The sequence below is a fragment of the Pagrus major genome, chromosome 5 (genome assembly GCF_040436345.1).
Source record: "Pagrus major chromosome 5, Pma_NU_1.0".
In the NCBI taxonomy this organism is placed as follows: Eukaryota; Metazoa; Chordata; class Actinopteri; order Spariformes; family Sparidae; genus Pagrus; species Pagrus major.
This window is the reverse complement of record NC_133219.1, coordinates 2,058,355-2,080,212: the sequence shown is the minus strand read 5'-3', so window position 1 is coordinate 2,080,212 and position 21,858 is coordinate 2,058,355. Positions and strand designations below refer to the sequence as shown.

Genomic DNA, 21,858 nt, shown 5'->3' with positions numbered 1-21,858 from the left:
ACTTCCATTGCCTAGGCATGCTGTAAAAAGGAAACCAGTACAAAATGTCAACATAAGGGGAAGGTTTTAACACTTTTTAAGAACAGTTACAACCCTCCCCATGCCAGGCAGCCATTAAAAAGCTAACCATTTTTAGCATTTAGCTTCAAAGCTAGCACTAATGCAACACATCAAATTAAACTAGAGAAACTACTACTTGAGCTTATGTAAGTGACACAAATGTATCTACAACACAATGGACACTATGCAAAAAATATTTGTGATCAAAATTTTTACTTTCTTACCTGAAAAATCGTTTTTTGGCTCCAGAACAGACAGTTTTCAACTCAGAGACATGAGGCTTCACCAGTGAGCTCAATTTGTAAGTGGGCATGGACTGTATTGATGACATCACCACAGCTCGTTTCTGATTGGTCAAACTGAGAGTGTTACAACTATCCCTTTGTTACAACCATCCCCGGTCTCCCCTATATTAATGTTGTTACTGCGGTATAATTATTAATCGCCAATTCAGCAAATGAATGATTAGGATTATATCCTACAGCAAATAACATACTACAAAACATCTGCTTGTGTTATGTTTTAAGGTTACACTCGATGAGGACCCAAGTGCAGACACACAGGCACACACACAGGAGGCAGGATAGGGGGAAACAAAAGGCGAGCCTTTAATAAACAAAGCTGAATTACACAAAAATTAGAAATACAGAAAAACTAAAATGAGTCACGTAGATAAAAACAAAGTAACAACTAAAGGCTAAAGTACAAATCAAAGGAGAAACCAGAAACCAAAACTAGAAACATACCAAACTGGAGACATGAGGAGACACTGGATGAAAACACTGGGGACGAAGCTAGGAGGCAACACGGGGAAAGACAGACCAAGACGGAGGATGACGGACGAAGACGGACACAGGCTAACACAGGCTAGGTCGGGCAAAATAGGGAGGGCACGGCAACAGGAATGGGACATCAAAGGATGGGAAACGAAGTCTCACAGACACCACGGAACACGGAGGGAAACAAAAATGATCTGATGAAGACATGAGGGAGAGCAAACACTAAATACAGACACACTAATGACAGGACGAGGAACAGGTGGAGTGAGGAGGGACATGGACAGGCAAGGGCGTAGGTTTGGTCTCAGCTTTGGTAGTGACATTACCAGGGGTGGACTGGGACAAAAATTCAGCTCTGGCATTTTCTGTCCAGACCAGCCCACTATATTATCAGCGGACACCACGAAGAAGTCCACAAATCTCGTGGCGTCCTTTCTCACACATACTACAAAGGAGAGTCATATTCCTTGATAGCAGTTAACAAATAAAGCACGTAGCTATGAACTCAAGGACTAAAACTGACAGCTATAGCAATCAACCAATCAATCTTTGTTCATTATAGTGTCAAATCACAACAGAAGTTATGTTATGACCAGGGGTGGGACGAGACTAACGGGAAGAACCCAAAACCAGAGACGGGGTGGAGTTTTTCTCACATCATTACTTACATTTGCACAACAGTTGGTGCATTTCTCAAAACAATTAGTACAAACTGCAAAACCTTGTTGATAACCTGCAAAAGCATGTCACATGCTCAAAATAGAGGTCATTCCTCAAAACCAAGTATTCCTATCAATGAAAGTGTGTGTGTCATAAAAAAAAGTCCTGACACCATCATTTATGAACAAGGTAGTCAAATGGCTTTGTCGTGTTTTCATTAGGACACTTTACTAGTGTTTCCCAATGCAAAAAAGCCAGATCTTTGTGACCTGAAAATGCTCAAGACTATACACTAACACTATACACAGCCATTTGAAAACTACAGTAAAAGTAACACATTTACACACAAATTATACCTATTAGATAGTTATCACCTCAGTAAACAATAAATGAATTGAAAGATTACAATAAATTCAATGGTAAATATTGCAAATTAAATTTATTATTTGCTATAGGTTTACTTGTGTTTTGTATCTCTGTTTACAGCTCATCAGGCCACGTGAATGTTTACTGTTGCTATGGCAACAAGAGACCGCTGACGTTAGCATCTGTTAGCTAGCTTAGCTAAATCATCTGAACAATAATAACCCATAATATCACAATTCGGCGTATTTGAACAAAATCAACCACAACTACCAACAGTCACAGCCCTTTAACTCTGGGCTGATGTGCTGCCACATGTTAGATTGTCAAAGTTAGAAAATAACGACTTCAGTCCCTGAGGAGCTACGTTAGCATTAGCGGCAGCTGCGTTCATCAGTATGCAGTTAGTGAGGTCGCATCACATTCAATGTAAAAACGTTTTTTTACTTTGTTTTGGACATGTCTCAAACATTTAGCCGAGCCAGCCCCAGGCTGACGTTACTGATCCTGTCTGCCTCCACTCGATCATCATCGTCAGGTCCTCCTCCCTCGTCTCCCGGCGCAGCAGCACCTGTGGCTGCTGGCGGGTCGGTGTCACTGGTCCCGGCACCAAAAAGCTCCGTCAACTTCGCACATTTAGCAGCCTCCACCTCCAGAGACTTCAACTTTTTAATCGCTGTTTCTCAGCTGTTTCTTCCTCTTATCCATTTCAAGTAGCGGACACAGTTTGGAAGATGCTCACTACTACCACTCACTAACGTTACTACTGGCTCAGCAGCAGACAAATATTGGTAGTGACTATTTTGCAATCCTCGAACATTGGTTGTGACATGTCACGACCATCTATATAGAAACCTACGCCCATGTGGACAGGTAAGGGAATTAACGGAAAAACACACAGGAGGAACTGAAAAGCACGATGCGACACATAAGGGTAAAATTTCAAAGTAAAACAGGAAATACAGGAACAAACAGACACTGAACCACGACAGCTTGTTTAAACAGAGTTATTAAAAAGGGCATCTTTGGACCGGCATGTTTTACTTTTTTCAGCATTCTGTGTTGAAGATTCACCTAAACATGTCAAGTCAGTGTGTCCTGTAATTTAATACTGAACACAGTATCCCATCACCTGAAACAAAACCATTTCATACAACATGACAAATTCATGGCCAAGAAAACTTAAACTACAGAAAATTGTCCTTTGATTGATTGATGCCCTTTTTGAAGATGAAGATGCAAACAGACGTAGCTGGTTCAAGTTTACCCAAATGCTGTATCGATGAGCTATATGAGCTATATCAACATATATGAGCTATATCAACATTTGCATCGTATTTTTTTAACCTTGCAAGTTAGCACAGTGTCCACGCTTGGCTTGGCTTCATCAGCAGAGCTACACACAAAACAGAGAAAGAGGTCACGGTGGACACCTACTAACACTTGACCAAAGTTTGATCAGCTAATTCACTGGTACACTGTACAGTAACACTCTCTTCTGTTGTTTGTGCTTCCAGGCTTTAGAGCAGAGCTTGGACAGCCTGGCCCTGACCAGCTTCGGGGTGATGGACACCACCCTGGAAGAGGTCTTCCTCAAAGTGTCTGAAGAGGACCTGTCTCTGGAGAACAGTGACGCTGGTGAGACCATTTTTCATCCCCTGTATCGTCAGAGAGCTGATCAGCTCAACAAAGGTTTTAGTTCAACAGAAATTAAATTTCTGCAAAATGTTCACTGTCTGAATAAATATTATAACACGTTTTAAGTTTATTCTTTGGCTCCACACTGAGATGATAATTTTCTCACTGTCTGTCTCACCCTGTCTGTCCCTGGGCAGACATGAAGGGTTCCCCAGGGGGCAGCTCAGTGGGGAAATCTTCAGTGGGGTCAGCAGGCCTGGGGGGCCTACAGGGTGAGACTGGAACTTCAGCAAAGATTGAGAAGCCGGAGGTGGAGCTGAGTAATCTGGTGATGTGCTCAAGGCTGAGCCAGAGCCAGTCGTCCTTGAAATCCTCCTCGTCCATTGGCTCAGTGAGGGGGGATGAAGGGGGACTCTACGCAGACTTCTATGGAGATTACTGTCCACTCTTTGACAATGGACAGGAGTCTGACTCAGCCAGCCTGAGGGGTAAGATGGCAGCTGCAGCCAGAGATGTTGGTTGATACAGCATATGATATACATGTTTTTAACTTCAGTGCTCACATTAGGTCTAATGCAAGAACATCTCCTATGAACAGACCAGTTCTTAAGTGGCATGTACAAGTAATTAAGGATAACTTGTGGCAATCAAATATTTTCTTTTATTTCAATTTTTCTTTGGACTTTGAATATAACTAAAATAAAGATCAAATAAAGTAAAAGTTAATGTTAAATTAATTTTCTGTCCACCATACAAGTCTGATGTGTGGCACAACCTTTTATTTAGTATTTTATTGACATAAATACTTTGACACAATAACGCTACATTAACTCAACTGCCTTCCATTTCAGGCATGGGCTGTGTGCAAGTTCTTTGGCATTTTGTTTCACATCAAACCATTCCATGCTTATTTCTGATTCTGTGATGACACGACATTGTCAGTTGTAGTGATATTTTCCCATTTTTTAAGTTCCTTAATGGGGACCTCCACTGATTTCACATAAAAATCTGTTTAGAGATTTCTCAGAGTACTACTGTGTGTGTTAAAAAAAAGTTGTATAAAGCCGTTAGTGTCTCTAGAGGCAGATCTGTGCTGGTTGGGGCTGAAGACTACAAGTTTGAAAATGAAAATAATCTGGAGGCGGAAAGAATCTTGACGCCTGCTTCTCGTCTCTACTGAAGGATTGTGGCTTGATGCTTCTTTAGCCACTTCTACAAACACAAACGAGTCTCCAACCCAATTGTCAGCTGTTAAGTTTCATTGTGAGTAACATAGGCACCAGGTTTTGACAAAGAAGAATATGTGAAATACAAAAACAATATTGCTGGTTCTGCTGCATCAGTATCATCCTTTGTCAAGTTATAACAAGGAAAATATTCATAAACTCACATCAAGAGGAATTGGTGATTTCAGCTTGGATATTTTAGGCCCCTATAAACTCTACTGCAACCAGACCATAAAGACAAAAGGTTTGCTTTTTACAAGCGTATAAACCTTAATATTTCCTCACTTCATCAATACAGTTGAATACACTGTTGCCAAGGCAATTGTCTCTACTGAGATGTTAAGTTCAACTTGAGCAACAAAAAACAAAAAGAAGAGAAAGTTATACAAGAACAGAGCTTGTTTCTTCTTGAAGAACAGAAAAAAAACAATAAACAGTCAAGTGAACAGGAGTGTGGAGATATCCTGTATGTTCATGTTGCTGCCACCACTCTTCAACCAGTGTCACAGTGCCACCGTGCCAGCCGGGTTGCCTTGTCCTGTTTCTGTGTTTTTCCCCCCGTCTACCTTCTCCCCCTCCTTTTTCTCCCTCACCTGCTCCAGTGTGTGTGTGTCTGTGGGCGTGGCAGCAGCAGCAGCGAAGTGGCGCACCTGATTCTCATCAGCCCATCAACCTCTGCCTATATTACCCTGGTCTCTTCACTGCTTCAGCGCCAGATTATTCCGTCCCGTATGGTGACTACACTGTGCCTCAGTATTAAGTTCTCGTACACTTAGTATTTCTTGTTCTCATGTTTGCTCTTGTGTCAATGCTTCTGTGTGTTGGCTTGCCCTGCAGAAACCTTCAGCGCCTCTCCGCTCTGTTCCTGCTCACCAGCTCCTCTGAGTTCCTCCTCACCAGCTCTGGTCTACACCTGCCTGCCTGCCCGCCTGCCCTCCTACCTGCCAGCCTGGTCACCTCACTCATGTTACCACCTGAACTCACCATTGCAAAATAAATCTTTTGCTTCCTGAAAAGTACTGTCTCTGATCTCTGAGTTTGGGTCTGCAGAAAACCTGAACTTAACAGAATGATCTGGCCACATGGACCCAGCGGCGACTGAACACCTGCGAAACGCCATCACCTCTCAAGGAGTCATGCTCGGACACCATGAGCAGACCCTCCGGGAGGTTATGGAAGCTCTTCGTGGGCTAACCACCAGTGTCATGCAACTGGGAGGCCGCATGGACCAAGTATGCTCTCAACTAACCTACACTACTGCTGAAGCCAATCCATCACCACCACCTGCTCCTGTGGTTCTTCCCTTCTCCACTCGTGAGCCATACATTCCCGTTCCGGCTCCCATTTTACACCAATGTTCACTAGTGTTTTACCAACAGCCTAGCACCTACGCCACTGATAGATCTATGATCGTGTTTGTTAAGAGCCTATTATTGTAGAGCAGCCCAGTGGGCTGTAGCTGCCTCCAAGTCCCAGGCCCCCTTTTGTCATTAATTTCACCTGTTTTACGCTGAGCTGCGGGTGGGATGAGGTTGCGCTTCAGGGGGTGTTCTCACAGGGATTAGCTGATGATATTCAGGATGAATTAGCTGCCTGTGATGAGACCTCCTCCTTAGAGGAGTTAATTTCACTAGCCATTCGTCTAGACGACAGGCTGAGACAGAGGGAAAGGGCCACTAAATTTCCCCCTGTCGCCCCTCAGTCCAGATCTCCTACCTTTGTGCCCCCTAGCCCAGCTACCACACCTCCACCTTCGGCCACCCCTGTTGAGGAGCCCATGCAGCTTGGGCGAATGCACCTCCCCCAGCAGAACGCCAATGCAGGCTCCAGGGCGGACTCTGCCTGTACTGTGGTGAGACTGGACATATTATCGCTCTCTGCCCCAATCGACCAAATGCCCGGACTCATCACGCTACAGGGGAGTGCTGATGAGCTGAACCACCACATCTACTACTTCCCCCTCTTGGATCCAGCTCCAGGGCACCCTCTCTTGGTCCCTACAGACTCTCCCCATGCAGGTGCTCGTTGACTCAGGTTCTGACAACAACTTCATTGACACTGACACAGTAATTCAAGCTCACATTCCTACACTACCCCTCTCTGCACCAAAAGATGTTTTTGCTCTTGACGACAGATTATTAGCTTACGTTACTCACTGTACTGTCCCTTTGACTCTCCTCCTGTCTGGCAATCACAGTGAGAAGATTCAACTATTCATTATCGCCTCACCTCAATCACCTCTAGTTCTTGGTCTTCTGTGGCTAAGATTACATAACCCCCAGATTGACTGGTCATCATCCAAGATTGGAGGCTGGGTTGTTCACTGTCACTCTAATTGCCTTCACTCTGCTGCCCCCTCCTGTGTTAATGTTACTCCTACCGTCCCGACACCTACTAACCTCACCTCTGTCCCCTCACCCTACCATGACTTAGGTGACGTTTTCAGTAAAGACTGCGCACTTTCATTACCGCCCCACCGACCTCATGACTGTGCTATAGACCTGCTTCCTGGTGCCACTCTCCCATCAAGCCATCTCTACAACCTCACTCGTCTGGAACAGGACGCCATGGAGGTCAACATCCGGGACTCTCTCGCTGCCGGTCTGATCCATCCATCCTCTTCACCAGTGGGGGCGGGGTTTTTCTTTGTGGGAAAAAAGGATGGATCGCTGCGGCCCTGCATAGACTACAGGGGATTAAACGACATCACCATCAAGAACAAGTATCCATTGCCCCTCATCGACTCTGCTTTTGGCCCCCTGCACCAAGCCACCATGTTCTCCAAATTGGACCTGCGCAACACGTACCATCTGGCATGTATATGCGAGAAAGACGAGTGGAAGACGGCTTTCAATACACCCCTGGGCCACTTTGAGTATCTGGTCGTGCCTTTTGGTCTCACCAACACCCCAGCTGTTTTTCAAGCCCTCATGAATGACGGAGCAGCTCATCCCTTCCTCGTTTGGACAGATCACCGAAACCTCACCTTCCTGTGCTCGGCCAAGTGGCTGAATTCCCGCCAGACTCGCTGGGCGCTGTTCCTGGGACGTTTCCATTACACCCTCACCTACATCCAGGCTCCAGGAACACCAAGCCCGTTGCCCTCTCTCGTCACTTCTCCGTCTCCGATGAGGAGGGCGCGGACGAGCCCATCATACCCCCCCACCGGTCTGTGTTTGCTGCAGCCAGGTGGGACATTGAGTGATCTATCAAGGCAGCACAGTGTACTCAACCTCCCCCGAATGACTGTCCACCCGGCCGGATGTTTGTCCTGGACACTACCAGCTCCCAGGTGCTCCAGTGGGGGCATTCATCTAAGCTGGTGTGTCACCCGGGTTTCCAGAGGGCCTTATCTCTCATCTGTCAGTGTTTTTGGTGGCCCACATTGTACGCTGACACCAAGGAGTTCTTCTCTGCCTGCTCTGTCTGCGCCGCAGCAAAGCCTCCCACCGTGCACCTGCTGGATTACTCCAACCACTGCCGTGGACTTCATCATGGGCCTGCCTCCCTCCGAAGGTAACACGGCAGTACTCACTATTGTGGACAGGTTCTCTAAAGCTGTTCGTTTTTTTCCCCTATCCAAACTCCCCTCAGATTTAGAGACCGCTACCCTCCTTGTCCTGCATATGTTTAAACTTCATGGGATCCCTGTGGACAGTGTGTCAGACCGGGGGCCGCAGTTTATCTCGCAGGTTTGGAGGGCTTTCTGCCAGGCTATCAGGGCATTGGTCAGCCTCACCTCTGGCTATCACCCGCAGTCCAACGGCCAGACGGAGTGGGCGAACCAAGACCTAGAGGCTGCACTGCGCTGTGTGTCTGCCAGACATCCCATCTCTTGGTCTACTCATCTTCCCTGGGTGGAGTATGCTTATAACTCTCTGGTCTGCTCCGCCACAGGTATGTTGCCGTTCATGGCTTCAAACGGCTTTCAACCCCCCTTATTTACTGAACAGGAGGCTGATGTGGCGGTTCCATCGGTTCAGGACCACCTGAGACGCTGTCGCCAGGTTTGGCAAGCTGCCCGCGCTGCCCTCCTACGCACCACTGCACGGAACCAGCGCCTGGCTGACAGACACTGCACACCAGTCTCTACCTACACCCTGGGTCAAAAAGTCTGGCTTTCCTTTAAGGATCTTCCCCTTCAGACAGACTCCTGTAAACTGGCACCCAGGTATAGAGATCTGGGAGGATGAATAATCCTGTGGTGGCTCGCCTCAAACTTTCGGCGTCACTAAGAGTACACCCCTCTTTTCATCCGTCTCTGCTGAAACCCGTCTCTTCCAGCCCACTGAGCCCTCTGTCCGAGCCCCCTTCACCCCCCCTGCTTGTCGATGGCTATCCAGTCTACTCGGTCCATCGCCTGTTGAATGTCCACCGCCGGGGCAGGGGTTTCCAATATCTGGTAGACTGGGAGGGTTGCAGTCCAGAGGAGCGCTCATGGGTCTCTCGATCACTTATTTTGGACAACTCCCTACTTTTATCGGGAGTTTCCTGACAAGCCTGGTAGGGTGCCCGGAGGCGCCCGTTAGGGGGGGGGGGTACTGTCACGGTGCCACCGTGGCAGCCAGGTTGCCTTGTCCTGTTTCTTTGTTTTTCCCCCGTCTACCTTCTCCCCCTCCTTTTTCTCCCTCACCTGCTCCTTTCCCAGTGTATGTGTCTGTGGGCGTGGCAGCAGCAGCAGCAAAGTGGCGCACCTGATTCTCATCAGCCCATCAACCTCCGCCTATATTACCCTGGTCCAGGGGTTGGCAACCCACAGTATTAAAAGAGCCATTTGGGGCCATTTCCCACCAAATAAAATACCACCTGGAGCCGCAAAACCTAGTTGGACCCTAAAATGAAGATACGCAGCATATATAGTTTCATTACACTTGTATGTATGTATGTTGCTATGTATATAAGAACTATAGTTTGTTTCATTTATGAAATCAAGGAACTACAAACAGAAAATGACTGACATTTTATTTCTGTTTGTAACAAAGCAAAACACCAAATTCTTTTGAACTCTTTTGACTGGCACTGGCACGTATAAGTTTACTTTCAAATAAAATACAAAATGCAGTCCTGTTTGAGTGATTATTTCTGGAATTTAAAAAAAAGAAATCAGCCAGCTCCAACATTCTAAAATCATACAGCTGCAGCATATTTACTTTAATTAAGTAAGAGTAAACAAAAAAATTGCAGTTTATATTTCATAATGACTACATTCTATTTCAGTGTGCCATCATCCTCTTATTTCCCCAGTCGTGTACAGCAGTCAACCGTCAACTTGAAAATAAAACACAACTATGTCCGTTCAGGGTCCAATATATATTTGCAAAATAATAGCTTATTAAATGATTTCTTTCACCTGGTTAATGTGATTTCTGCTCCCGAACTTCACTGCACAGCTTATCGATATCAGGGTTGTAAGATGTCACTGTGATCTTCACACAGGATTGCAAGCTGTCATCTGTGAGGCTCTTTGCTCTTTATGTAGTTCATGCTTAAGAAAACCTGCTCGCATAAGTATGTGGATTCAAAGATCGACAGGACTCCAAATGCATACTTTGTCGTGTTCATATAAGTGTCAGGAATGGCATTCCATGTTTCGAACACAAGTTTGTCTGGTTTGGGGAGGTTTTCAATATCACTCCATTTGTGCTTCTGAGCAAGAGTGGCCTTCTGATGAGCAACATCCTCAAGATCAGCTGTCAAGCTCCTGAACTTAGACACCCATACGTCTTTGTCAGCTATGTCGGCCAGTTCGATCTCAAGATCGGGTTGACTTACACCTGTAAATGCAGTCATATTCAACAGGGATGGATCGGTGTTCAGGGGGGTGACGGGAAAGGATAATGTGTTTTTTTCCTCGCCGAAATCGCAGAATCTTTTTCCAAACACAGTTTGCATTGCGATGATTGCACGCTGCAAATGTTCGTAATTTATCTGATTGTGTGCTTCTGTGAACTCTCTCAAAGAGGGAAAGTGAGACAGCGTACCTCTCTGTACATCTCTGGCAAACACTGTCATCTTGCGCTCAAACGCCAAAATCTCCTCCAGCATCTGCAGCACCGTGCCTCCTTCCCCTGAAGACTTTTGTTCAGCGTGTTAAGGTGCGCTGTCATATCCACTATGAAGTGCAGCTTTTCCAGCCAATCTGGCTGTTCCAGCTCAGGATAGGTGAGCCCTTTGCTTTCCAGGAAAGTTTCAGCACCTCCCCCCGGATAGCCACTGGACTTTGTTGTGCAGCAAGAGATCAGGATATGTGCTTTCAACCATGGGCGTAGGTTTCTATATATATGGTCGTGACATGTCACAACCAATGTTCGAGGATTGCAAAATAGTCACTACCAATATTTGTCTGCTGCTGAGCCAGTAGTAACGTTAGTGAGTGGTAGTAGTGAGCATCTTCCAAACTGTGTCCGCTACTTGAAATGGATAAGAGGAAGAAACAGCTGAGAAACAGCGATTAAAAAGTTGAAGTCTCTGGAGGTGGAGGCTGCTAAATGTGCGAAGTTGACGGAGCTTTTTGGTGCCGGGACCAGTGACACCGACCCGCCAGCAGCCACAGGTGCTGCTGCGCCGGGAGACGAGGGAGGAGGACCTGACGATGATGAGTGAGTGGAGGCAGACAGGGTCAGTAACGTCAGCCTGGGGCTGGCTCGGCTAAATGTTTGAGACATGTCCAAAACAAAGTAAAAAAACGTTTTTACATTGAATGTGATGCGACCTCACTAACTGCATACTGATGAACGCAGCTGCCGCTAATGCTAACGTAGCTGCCGCTAATGCTAACGCAGCTGCCGCTAATGCTAACGTAGCTCCTCAGGGACTGAAGTCGTTATTTTCTAACTTTGACAATCTAACATGTGGCAGCACATCAGCCCAGAGTTAAAGGGCTGTGACTGTTGGTAGTTGTGGTTGATTTTGTTCAAATACGCCGAATTGTGATATTATGGGTTATTATTGTTCAGATGATTTAGCTAAGCTAGCTAACAGATGCTAACGTCAGCGGTCTCTTGTTGCCATAGCAACAGTAAACATTCACGTGGCCTGATGAGCTGTAAACAGAGATACAAAACACAAGTAAACCTATAGCAAATAATAAATTTAATTTGCAATATTTACCATTGAATTTATTGTAATCTTTCAATTCATTTATTGTTTACTGAGGTGATAACTATCTAATAGGTATAATTTGTGTGTAAATGTGTTACTTTTACTGTAGTTTTCAAATGGCTGTGTATAGTGTTAGTGTATAGTCTTGAGCATTTTCAGGTCACAAAGATCTGGCTTTTTTGCATTGGGAAACACTAGTAAAGTGTCCTAATGAAAACACGACAAAGCCATTTGACTACCTTGTTCATAAATGATGGTGTCAGGACTTTTTTTTATGACACACACACTTTCATTGATAGGAATACTTGGTTTTGAGGAATGACCTCTATTTTGAGCATGTGACATGCTTTTGCAGGTTATCAACAAGGTTTTGCAGTTTGTACTAATTGTTTTGAGAAATGCACCAACTGTTGTGCAAATGTAAGTAATGATGTGAGAAAAACTCCACCCCGTCTCTGGTTTTGGGTTCTTCCCGTTAGTCTCGTCCCACCCCTGGTCATAACATAACTTCTGTTGTGATTTGACACTATAATGAACAAAGATTGATTGGTTGATTGCTATAGCTGTCAGTTTTAGTCCTTGAGTTCATAGCTACGTGCTTTATTTGTTAACTGCTATCAAGGAATATGACTCTCCTTTGTAGTATGTGTGAGAAAGGACGCCACGAGATTTGTGGACTTCTTCGTGGTGTCCGCTGATAATATAGTGGGCTGGTCTGGACAGAAAATGCCAGAGCTGAATTTTTGTCCCAGTCCACCCCTGGTAATGTCACTACCAAAGCTGAGACCAAACCTACGCCCTTGCTTTCAACTTCTTCTAACGATGAATGGAACTGTTTGTGGTTTAATCCTTTTGCCATTATTTTGTTCACTATCTGAATGACAAGATTCATCACTTCTGTGCATTCCAGAGGAAATATTTGAGCACACAATTCCTCTTGATGCAGGATGCAATGAAACGTCAGCAGTTTTCTATCCAGCGACTTCTTAAGTAAAGTCACAAACCCCTTCTGTGCTCCTGTCATACTCAGTGCCCCATCAGTAGCCACTGACACCAGGTGGTTGGTGTTTATTTCTTTGGTTTTTAAACAATCCAACAGAGCCTCACAGACGTCCTCCCCCCGTGTTTGGCCTTTCAGTGGTATCAACCCAATGGTTGAATTAATGTCCTATATTTGTCGACTGGTGATGTTTTCTGCCATTTTTATGGTCCTGTCCTTGACAGTCTTTGCAGAGAGTGGCATATCTCTAATTTTCTGAACAATTTCACTCCTGTTTTGAAGTCCGAGAATAGATGTTCTGATATCTTAATGAACGATTCGTTTATATATTGTCCATCTGTGAATGGCCTCCCGTGCCTGGCTATGTCCTGAGCTGCAACAAAACTAGCAGAAGCACTTGAATTTGGAGATTTCACCGACCTCTTCAAAGTACTTTTGCTCTGACAAGCTTTCCGCAGCAGTACCGAAACTGCTCTTTTTCTTTCATCTCCAGCTGGGTATGTCTTTCAACATTTGATTTTTTGTTGTTTGCTAACTTCTCGCTACATATTAAGCATACAGGCAAACCAGCTTCGTCAGCAATGAAAGCAAATGAGTCTGTCCATGAAGCATTAAACGTTCTATTTTTGTCAGAGACTTTTCTTTTTTTGGATTTATCCATGGTTAGCTAGCTTACAGGGGGTCGGATATTCAAATAAAGTCACTCGCCTGGCGGCTACAGGTGACGCATACAAGGTGTGTGTCATATTTTAATCGACAAAATATTAAAACACATTTTAATTTTATGTTACAAGATCACCTCAATCTCAAAAATAGTAACTATTACATTGAAAAAAGTAAATATATATAAAAAAAATGTTTTTATTTAAATAGCCATTATTTTTTCAATTTTTTTTTCAAAGCCTCAGGGAGCCATGGCAGAGGGATGAAAGAGCCGCATGCGGCTCCCGAGCCGCAGGTTGCCGACCCCTGCCCTGGTCTCTTCACTGCTTCAGTGCCAGATTATTCCATCCCATACAGTGACTACACTGTGCCTCAGTTCTCGTACACTTAGTATTTCTTGTTCTTGTGATTGCTCTTATGTTAATGCTCCTGTGGCTCACCCTGCAGAAACCTTCAGGGCCTCTCCGCTCTGTTCCTGCTCGCCAGCTCCTCTGAGTTCCTCCTCACCGGCTCCGGTCTACACCTGCCTGCCTTCCTACCTGCCTGCCTGCCTACCTGCCAGCCTGGTGGTCACTTCACTCACGTTACCACCTGAACTCACCATTGCAAAATAAATCTTTTGCTTCCTGAAAAGTACTGTCTCCAATCTCTGCATTTGGGTCCGCAGAAAACCTGAACGTAACAACCAGTGGATGCCAGATACCACAGTGCCATTCTGTTCATAACTTAAGATGGTTATGATAGTTATATGAAAAGGTCAGAGGTGATCACTGACATACAGAAGGTGTTTTCATTTGAATGGACTTGTTATTCAAGTTTCTGAGATATTTATCATAATTAATCAAGTTCAATGAAGGACCAATGGCGACAGATCACATAAAAACCCTGAACTTGGGAAGCCCAGTTCCAGTACTGTGCACCTTACTACTGGAATGAACTGCAAAACAAACTAAATTTAGAGGAACTCATAAGTTGGAGGGACTGCATGGTTTTAGTTAGAGATATTTTGTGATATTATTTATGTGTTTAAAGGTTTATTGTGTTTGAGGTCTGCTTTCTCTGACTGAATTGTCCAGTTGCAAAGTTGTATATACTGTATGTTCATTTTTCTCTGTTGTAGAAGAGATCTTGTTTTCACTTAGATCTCTTGAATAAATAATTATAGCTATGAGCAAAATTTGCACTGCAAAATGTTTTTCGTCAAGTCTACAAAGTCATCCAGACAGGCAGACATGCACTTTAACTGTTATTCATTTCATAATTAATCAATTTTTTCTCTTTCATCTGATGTCTCCTTCACCTCCAGGTGATGCAGAGAACCCCTCATCCCCAGAGTCAGAGGTGCTGGAGGGGCAGGGCAGCTTCAAGCTGGACGGCTGGTGGTTAAAGCTAAGTCAGTTTCATGGCCTCATCGTCAAGAGGTTCCACTGTGCCAAAAGGAACACCAAGGGCCTCTTCTCTCAAATCCTCCTACCGGCCTTCTTCATCTGTGTGGCCATGACCGTGGCTTTATCTGTGCCTGAGATTGGTGAGATTTTACACATGTGGTAAATAGTAGGTATTTTTTCCTGCTGCTCAGGAGAAAGAGAATCGCTGTCCTTAGTGTTTAGTGCTGTTATGACCAGCTCGCGGGGGAAAAGGAGTGCAACATAAAGTCAAATGATTTAATATTTGTGCTAACAGATTAGTTATTTAGCTGACTGCATCAGTCTGCTCTACTGGGTCATTCACTCAGTTGTACATTAGTCCCTTAATAGATGGCTGGAATGAAACCAAACATCAAGCTCCTGAGGATAAAAACAGTCCTCAACCTACACTTAAGTATTTCAAACAACTCCTACTTCTGCTTCTCTATGAAATATAATGTGTTCTGATAACATGGTATTGCCAGTGGTAGAAGAAGTATTCAGAGTCTGTAGTAAAACAAATTTATTGAAATTTATTGAAAATTTATGATACAGGATATTAATCTTCTATTCCAGACTCAAAACACACAAACTGAACAACAACAACAAATTAAAAAATAATACTGTAATATACAGATTTAAAACCACATTAAATTCATAATTACAAATCAGATTTATAATAATATAAAATGTCCTTTGATGACCAGAATTTAACCAACCAAGTTTTAACAGAGCCCTCACATTTTCTGGAAGCTTGTTCGATGTTGCAAGTGCTTGAAGTGGAAAGACATGTTTTCTCTTATCAGATGAACACGTTGTGTGTGGAATGATTTTAAGGAATTCCCTCTTAACTCATACCTTTTATTCCAAAAAGGATGATAGGCTCAGCTGTGATATTATTTCTTCCGTGAACAAACTTATAGGCCTCAATCATGTCACCTCTATGTCTTCTGTATACAAGAGCTGGTAATCCTAATTTTCTTAACCTCTCTTCATATGACATAATTTTTAGGCTTGGGATTCATTTAGTAGCTCTTCTCTGGACCTCAATCTTTCCTATATGTTTTACTTTACAAGGACACCAGACTGAACTTGCAAATTCAAGATGAGATCTCACCAAAGATTTGTATAATGGCAAAAATATGTCCTTACATAAATTTTGAATAATTTTTTTAATTGTCGCCATCATAGAATTTGTTTTTTAGATTTTTCTGAAATATGTTCAAGTGAACCATCCACCACTACACCTACATGTTCTTTTCTTCCCACACTTGCTGAACCACAAGTTCTCCAACTGTAGCAAGATCGAGACAACGGAGGCTTACAAAGAAGAGAAGATTTAAGCCAAGTGTCCCCTCTCTCATCATGGGTAACGTGAGATCGCAAGCTAACAAGTAGGAGGAGCTAACGGCGCTAGCCAGGAGTCAGAGGGAGTACAGGGAGTGTAGTTTAATGTGCTTTAGGGAGACACATCATGAAGACCCTGGAGAGACTCGTCTTGAAGCAGCTCCGGCCCTTGGTCAAACCACTCTTGGACCCCCTACAGTTCGCCTATCAGCCCAAACTTGGAGTTGAGGATGCCATCATATACCTGCTCAACCGTGTCTACGCCCACCTGGACAAACCAGCGAGCACTGTGAGAGTCATGTTTTTTGACTTCTCCAGTGCATTCAACACCATCCGTCCGGCTCTACTGGGTGAGAAGCTGACAGTGATGCAGGTGGATTCCCCCCTTGTGACCTGGATTATTGACTATCTGACTGGCAGACCACAGTATGTGCGCTTACAACACTGTGTATCAGATAGAGTGGTCAGCAACACCGGGGTCCCACAGGGGACTGTCCTCTCTCCCTTCCTCTTCACCACGGACTTCAACTACTGCACAGAGACCTGTCATCTCCAGAAGTTCTCGGATGACTCAGCAATAGTTGGATGTATCAGTGAAGGTGCTGAGGATGAGTACAGGACTACTGTGGACAACTTTGTCACATGGTGTGAGCGGAACCATCTACAGTTCAATGTGACAAAGATCAAGGAACTGGTTGTGGTCCTGAGGATGACCAAGGTGCCGTTGACCCCTGTTTCCATCCAGGGGGTCAGTGTGGACATTGTGGAGGATTGTAAGTATCTGGGAGTCCACATTGATAATAAACTGGACTGGGTTAAGAACACTAACGCCCTATACAGGAAGGGACAGAGTCCATCAAACCATCAAACTGTTCAATTCCTCACTCTGAGTGTGGCATTATTGCTCTGTATATATGTACATTTCTTGTATTTTTGTTTTGTTTTTGTTGATATTATTATTATTATTATTATTATTATTAATTAATTAATTAATTAATTAATTAATTAATTAATTAATTTATTATTATTATTATTATTATTATTATTATTATTATTATTACTTCTTCTTATTATTATTATTATTATTATTATTATTATTATTTCTGCATATTCTGAACTTTGAATGGGAGCGGCTGTAACACAAACAATTTCCCCTCAGGGATAATAAAGTATTTCTAATTCTGATTCTGATTCTGACTTGGCTGGACCTCTGTTGAATTAGGTCAGTCACTTTAAAGGGGATGAATACTTATGCAATCAGTTATTTTACATTATATATTTTTAATCAATTGACATTACTTTGTAGAAATCACTTTGACATAAATTGTTGTCAAAAAAGCCCCAAAATATTGATCATGATTCCATTTATATATAACTGTTTCTTGCAATGTTAATAGCAATAAAAACAAATGATGTGCATTGTCACTAAATGCTGATCAGGGCCGCCCCTGGCCAAATTGGGGCCCTAAGCAGAATTTTATTTTGAGCCCCCCATTACAAAATGACTGTATCATGAAAGGCCATTTAGGTTTACAACCTTTATTAGTAGGAACAAATCAAATGAACAGCCTCTTTCAACAATGGAACAAGCCTTTTACAGATGCAGGCTGCTTCAGTAGACATGGTGCTTGATGGCCCTTGTGACGTACTGGGCGCTGGCTCCGTGTCACCCTTAGTAACAAACTTAAGCATTGACCCTGTTATGACAAGAAATCCATCATACAGGCAGATTATTAAGATTTGTTTTGGTCTTAATGGTAAATTACACAATGAAATTAATGTAAACACTAGCCTCACAAAGATTAAAATTAATGCAAATAATAATTATATTCATTATGATTTGATTTTATTATACTATTTTAATCCCACAAGGCGGCGCCCAATGAGCATTGTTAGGGGTCGGTGCCTTGCTCAAGGGTACCTCGGCAATGCCCAGGATGTGAACTAGTATTCTCCATTACTAGTTCACATCATACTTTTTTTTTTTTTTTTGTCCGAGCGGGACTTGAACCGGCCACATCTGAGCCCCCAAGCCAAGTCCCTACGGACTGAGCTATTGCCGCTATTTGATACCTCTATATTTAAATATTTTTATATACTTATTTTTACATTTTGTACTTAGGTTCTATATTCCTATACTGCTGTTTGCTGCTGCAACGCTTTAAATTTCTCCATTGTGGGTCAAATAAAGGATTATCTTAAATTCACCAAGAGATGGCGACATTTTACCTCCATAAAAATAGCCCAAAACTTCTATTGATAGCATAGATTGATAGGCTATAAACCTGAGCCAACATACGACCACCAACTGGTCAATTAACCACTCCTTTTTCAACAGAGGTGAATGTATATGCAGTTAACAAGACATTCAATAAATGATAATCAGGGCCGCTGGAAAATTTAATCTCCAGTCCAGAATTATCCTCTCTTCTGTCTCATGATTAGCAGGCTAGCAGCTGGGGTGTTCCTCCTCTTGTTTTGACTTTGTCTTTCTTTTGCTTTCTCCCGATTCATACTGCCATTTGGAGGCCATCTCTCCACCTGCATCCAACTGCCTGTCGGCGCATCTGACCGCTGATTGGTCAGATGCTGCGTGCTGTCAATCATTGCGCCAACGTGTGCGGTGTCAGATTACTCGTTTTTTTTTTTTCTCTCCTGCCTCGGGCTGACTTGGTGCTCTACGCGCGCCTCACGGCAGCGATGCGCATCCTTTGTGCATTTGCAGAGAATGTGTCCCCTTGCGCAAAATGGGGCCCCCCATGGATCGTGGGGCCCTACGCACAGCGCGTGTTCTGCGTGTAGGGAGGGGCGGCGCTGATGCTGATGCTGCGCCTACCTTTTAAAAAATTAAGAAAACCCTAAACTTGTTGATGAACATTATGTTTGTGGTTTTTTTTTTTACAGGAGATTTACCACCCCTAATCTTGTCCCCATCTCAATATCATAACTATACCCAACCGAGAGGCAACTTCATCCCCTACGCCAATGAAAACAGACCCCAGTACAGGTAAGATGACATTTGTTTAAAGTCATATTTGCATATACATCTTATGTCTTGGCAGTGAACAAGCCACAGAAACTGAGGGGTCGGGCTTATAGATAAGGATAAATGTAGAAAAGAATGACGGTCGGCCACAGCAACATGTCAACACACAGCTGGCTCTGATGTCCAAACTCAACAGCTTCAAAATGAAGGTACACACTGATGCCTTGCAAGGATACTATTCATCATGTTCACCATGTTAGTTTAGCTAACTTAGTTTAGCATTAGCATGCTAACATTTGCTAATTTACTTATGTAGAGATCATGTATATTCATTGTCAATAAAAGTAGTTTGACTGTGCAAACCCCTTGCAGACAGGATGTTAAAAAAACATTTTACATTTTGTTTTCAGATGACATTTACTTCTGACCAGTTTGTACTAAAATTTAAAGGTCCTGCACATGCATTGCGAACCTGCACAAGTTATTTTTGATTATCTTTGGCAGATTGACTCTTCTGTTAGCTTTGCTGCACGTGCTAGGGCGGGATAAATTACACCTATATTCTGTGGAATGCTGTAATCTCAATCCCCAGCATAGCTATAATCAAGGTCTAACTAATGGTGAATGAACTGCATTTATATAGCCCTATTCTAGTCTAAGACTACTCAAAGTACTCAATACTCAGTACTAGTACTAGTACTACAATACGTTCACCCATTCACGCACACATTCATACACTGATGGCATGCAAGGTACTGACCTGCTTATCAGGAGAGAGAGAGCGTTTTCTATCCAAAGTGCCTCATGAAATTGTGTGTGTGTGTGTGTGTATATATTGGTGTACATATTTATATTTATTATTATATATATATATATATATATATATATATATATATATATATATACATACAGTATGTATATATATATATATATATATACATACAGTATGTATATATACTGTATATAGTATATACACCAATCAGGCATAACAATATGACCACCTGCCTAATATTGTGAAGGTTCCCCTTGTGCAGCCAAAATCAGCTCTGACCTGTCAAGACATGGACTTAAGACCTCTGAGGGTGTCCTGTGGTGTCTGGCACCAGGACGTTTTATAGTGGATCCTCTGGGTCCTGTATGTTGGGGGTGGGGCCTCCATGGATCAGACCTGCTCCAGCACGTCTTACAGATGCTCGATCAGATTTGGATCTGGGGAATTTGGAGGCCCGGTCAACAATTTGGGCCCTTTATTGTGTTCCTCGAGCTGTTCCTGAGCAGTGTTTGCGGTGTGTCAGTGCACATTGTCCTGCTGGGGGGCCACTGCAATCGGGTAGTGTTGTTGTGATGAGGGGGTGTACATGGTCCACAACAGTGTTTGGATGGGTGGTGAGTGTCAAGTGGCATTCACATGAATGCCAGCACCCAAGGTTTCCCAGCAGAACATCGCATTGTGATGAGATGATCAATGTTATTCACGTCACCTGTCAGTGGTTTTAATGTTGTGGCTGATCGGTGTATATATATATATACATTTTTTATTTCTATTTTTTTTTCAATTGAGCCATTTGGGGATCAGTATCTTGTCCAGGGACACTTGGAACCACGACCCTCCATTCCGTGTTCCGTTAGTAGACGACCCACTCCACCGTCTGAGCCGCAGCCGTCTGAATACTGTAACCAAGGCCATAGACACTGGAATAACCCATTATTTGAAAAGAAAATCATGTCACACAGCAGTGGTTTTGTTAGAGTCTATTGCACATATTTCATTTTGGAATAGACTGTCTTTGTGACTGTCAATTACCAGTGTAGAATCCTAGAATAGCATCTTTGTCCTTCCCTCTCAGGAGTAAGCTGTCACCAGACGCCAGCCCGCAGAAGATCATCAACACCCTCCGTCTGCCCTCGGGTGTGGGTGCTACCTGTGTCCTCAAAACCCCCTTCAACAGCACCCTGGACCAGCTGGCCCAGACCCTCAACCCCAGCGCCAATAACTCCAAGACTCTGGCTGCTCGCTACTTTGACTCCATGTGTCTGGACTCCTTCACCCAGGGAGTCCCCCTCTCGAACTTTGTACCCCCACCTCCCTCACCAGCACCTTCAGATGACCCAGACCCTCGCTTTGAGGATGGACTGTGGAACTTTACAGTCGCTCCTCCGACCACAGTCCATGGTGAGTCCGTCTCATAAGGCTGATAACTACTTTCATACACTACCAGTCAAAACTTTGGACACACCTTCTCTTTCAATGGTTTTTTCTTTATTTTTATTATTTTCTATATTGTAGATCAATACTGAAGACATTCAAACTATGAAGGGACATATATGGAATTATGTAGTAAACAAAACAGTGTTAAACAAACCAGAATATGTTCTATATTTTAGATTCTTCAAAGTAGCCACCTTTTGCTTTGATGACAGCTTTGCACACTTCTGGCATTCTCTCAGTCAGATTCATGAGGTAGTCACCTGGAATGGTTTTCAATTATCAGGTGTGCCTTGTCAAGAGTTAATTTGTGGAATTTCTTGCCTTCTTAATGTGTTTGAGACCATCAGTTGTGTTGTGCAGAGGGAGGGTTGGTACACAGTTCAATACAGTGAATAGTCCTATTCGACTACTGTTGTAATC

General features: G+C 43.5%; 1 protein-coding gene across 1 annotated transcript in view; it reads left to right on the top strand.

Annotated features, from left to right (window-relative positions):
* The window catches only part of abca2 (ATP-binding cassette, sub-family A (ABC1), member 2), a 203,868-nt gene that overhangs the window by 160,168 nt on the left and 21,842 nt on the right, over positions 1-21,858 (top strand). The window contains 5 exon segments of the mRNA XM_073466441.1: positions 3,380-3,500; positions 3,698-3,988; positions 14,806-15,018; positions 19,148-19,250; positions 21,077-21,402. Of these exon segments, the coding sequence (XP_073322542.1) occupies positions 3,380-3,500; positions 3,698-3,988; positions 14,806-15,018; positions 19,148-19,250; positions 21,077-21,402 (1,054 nt within the window).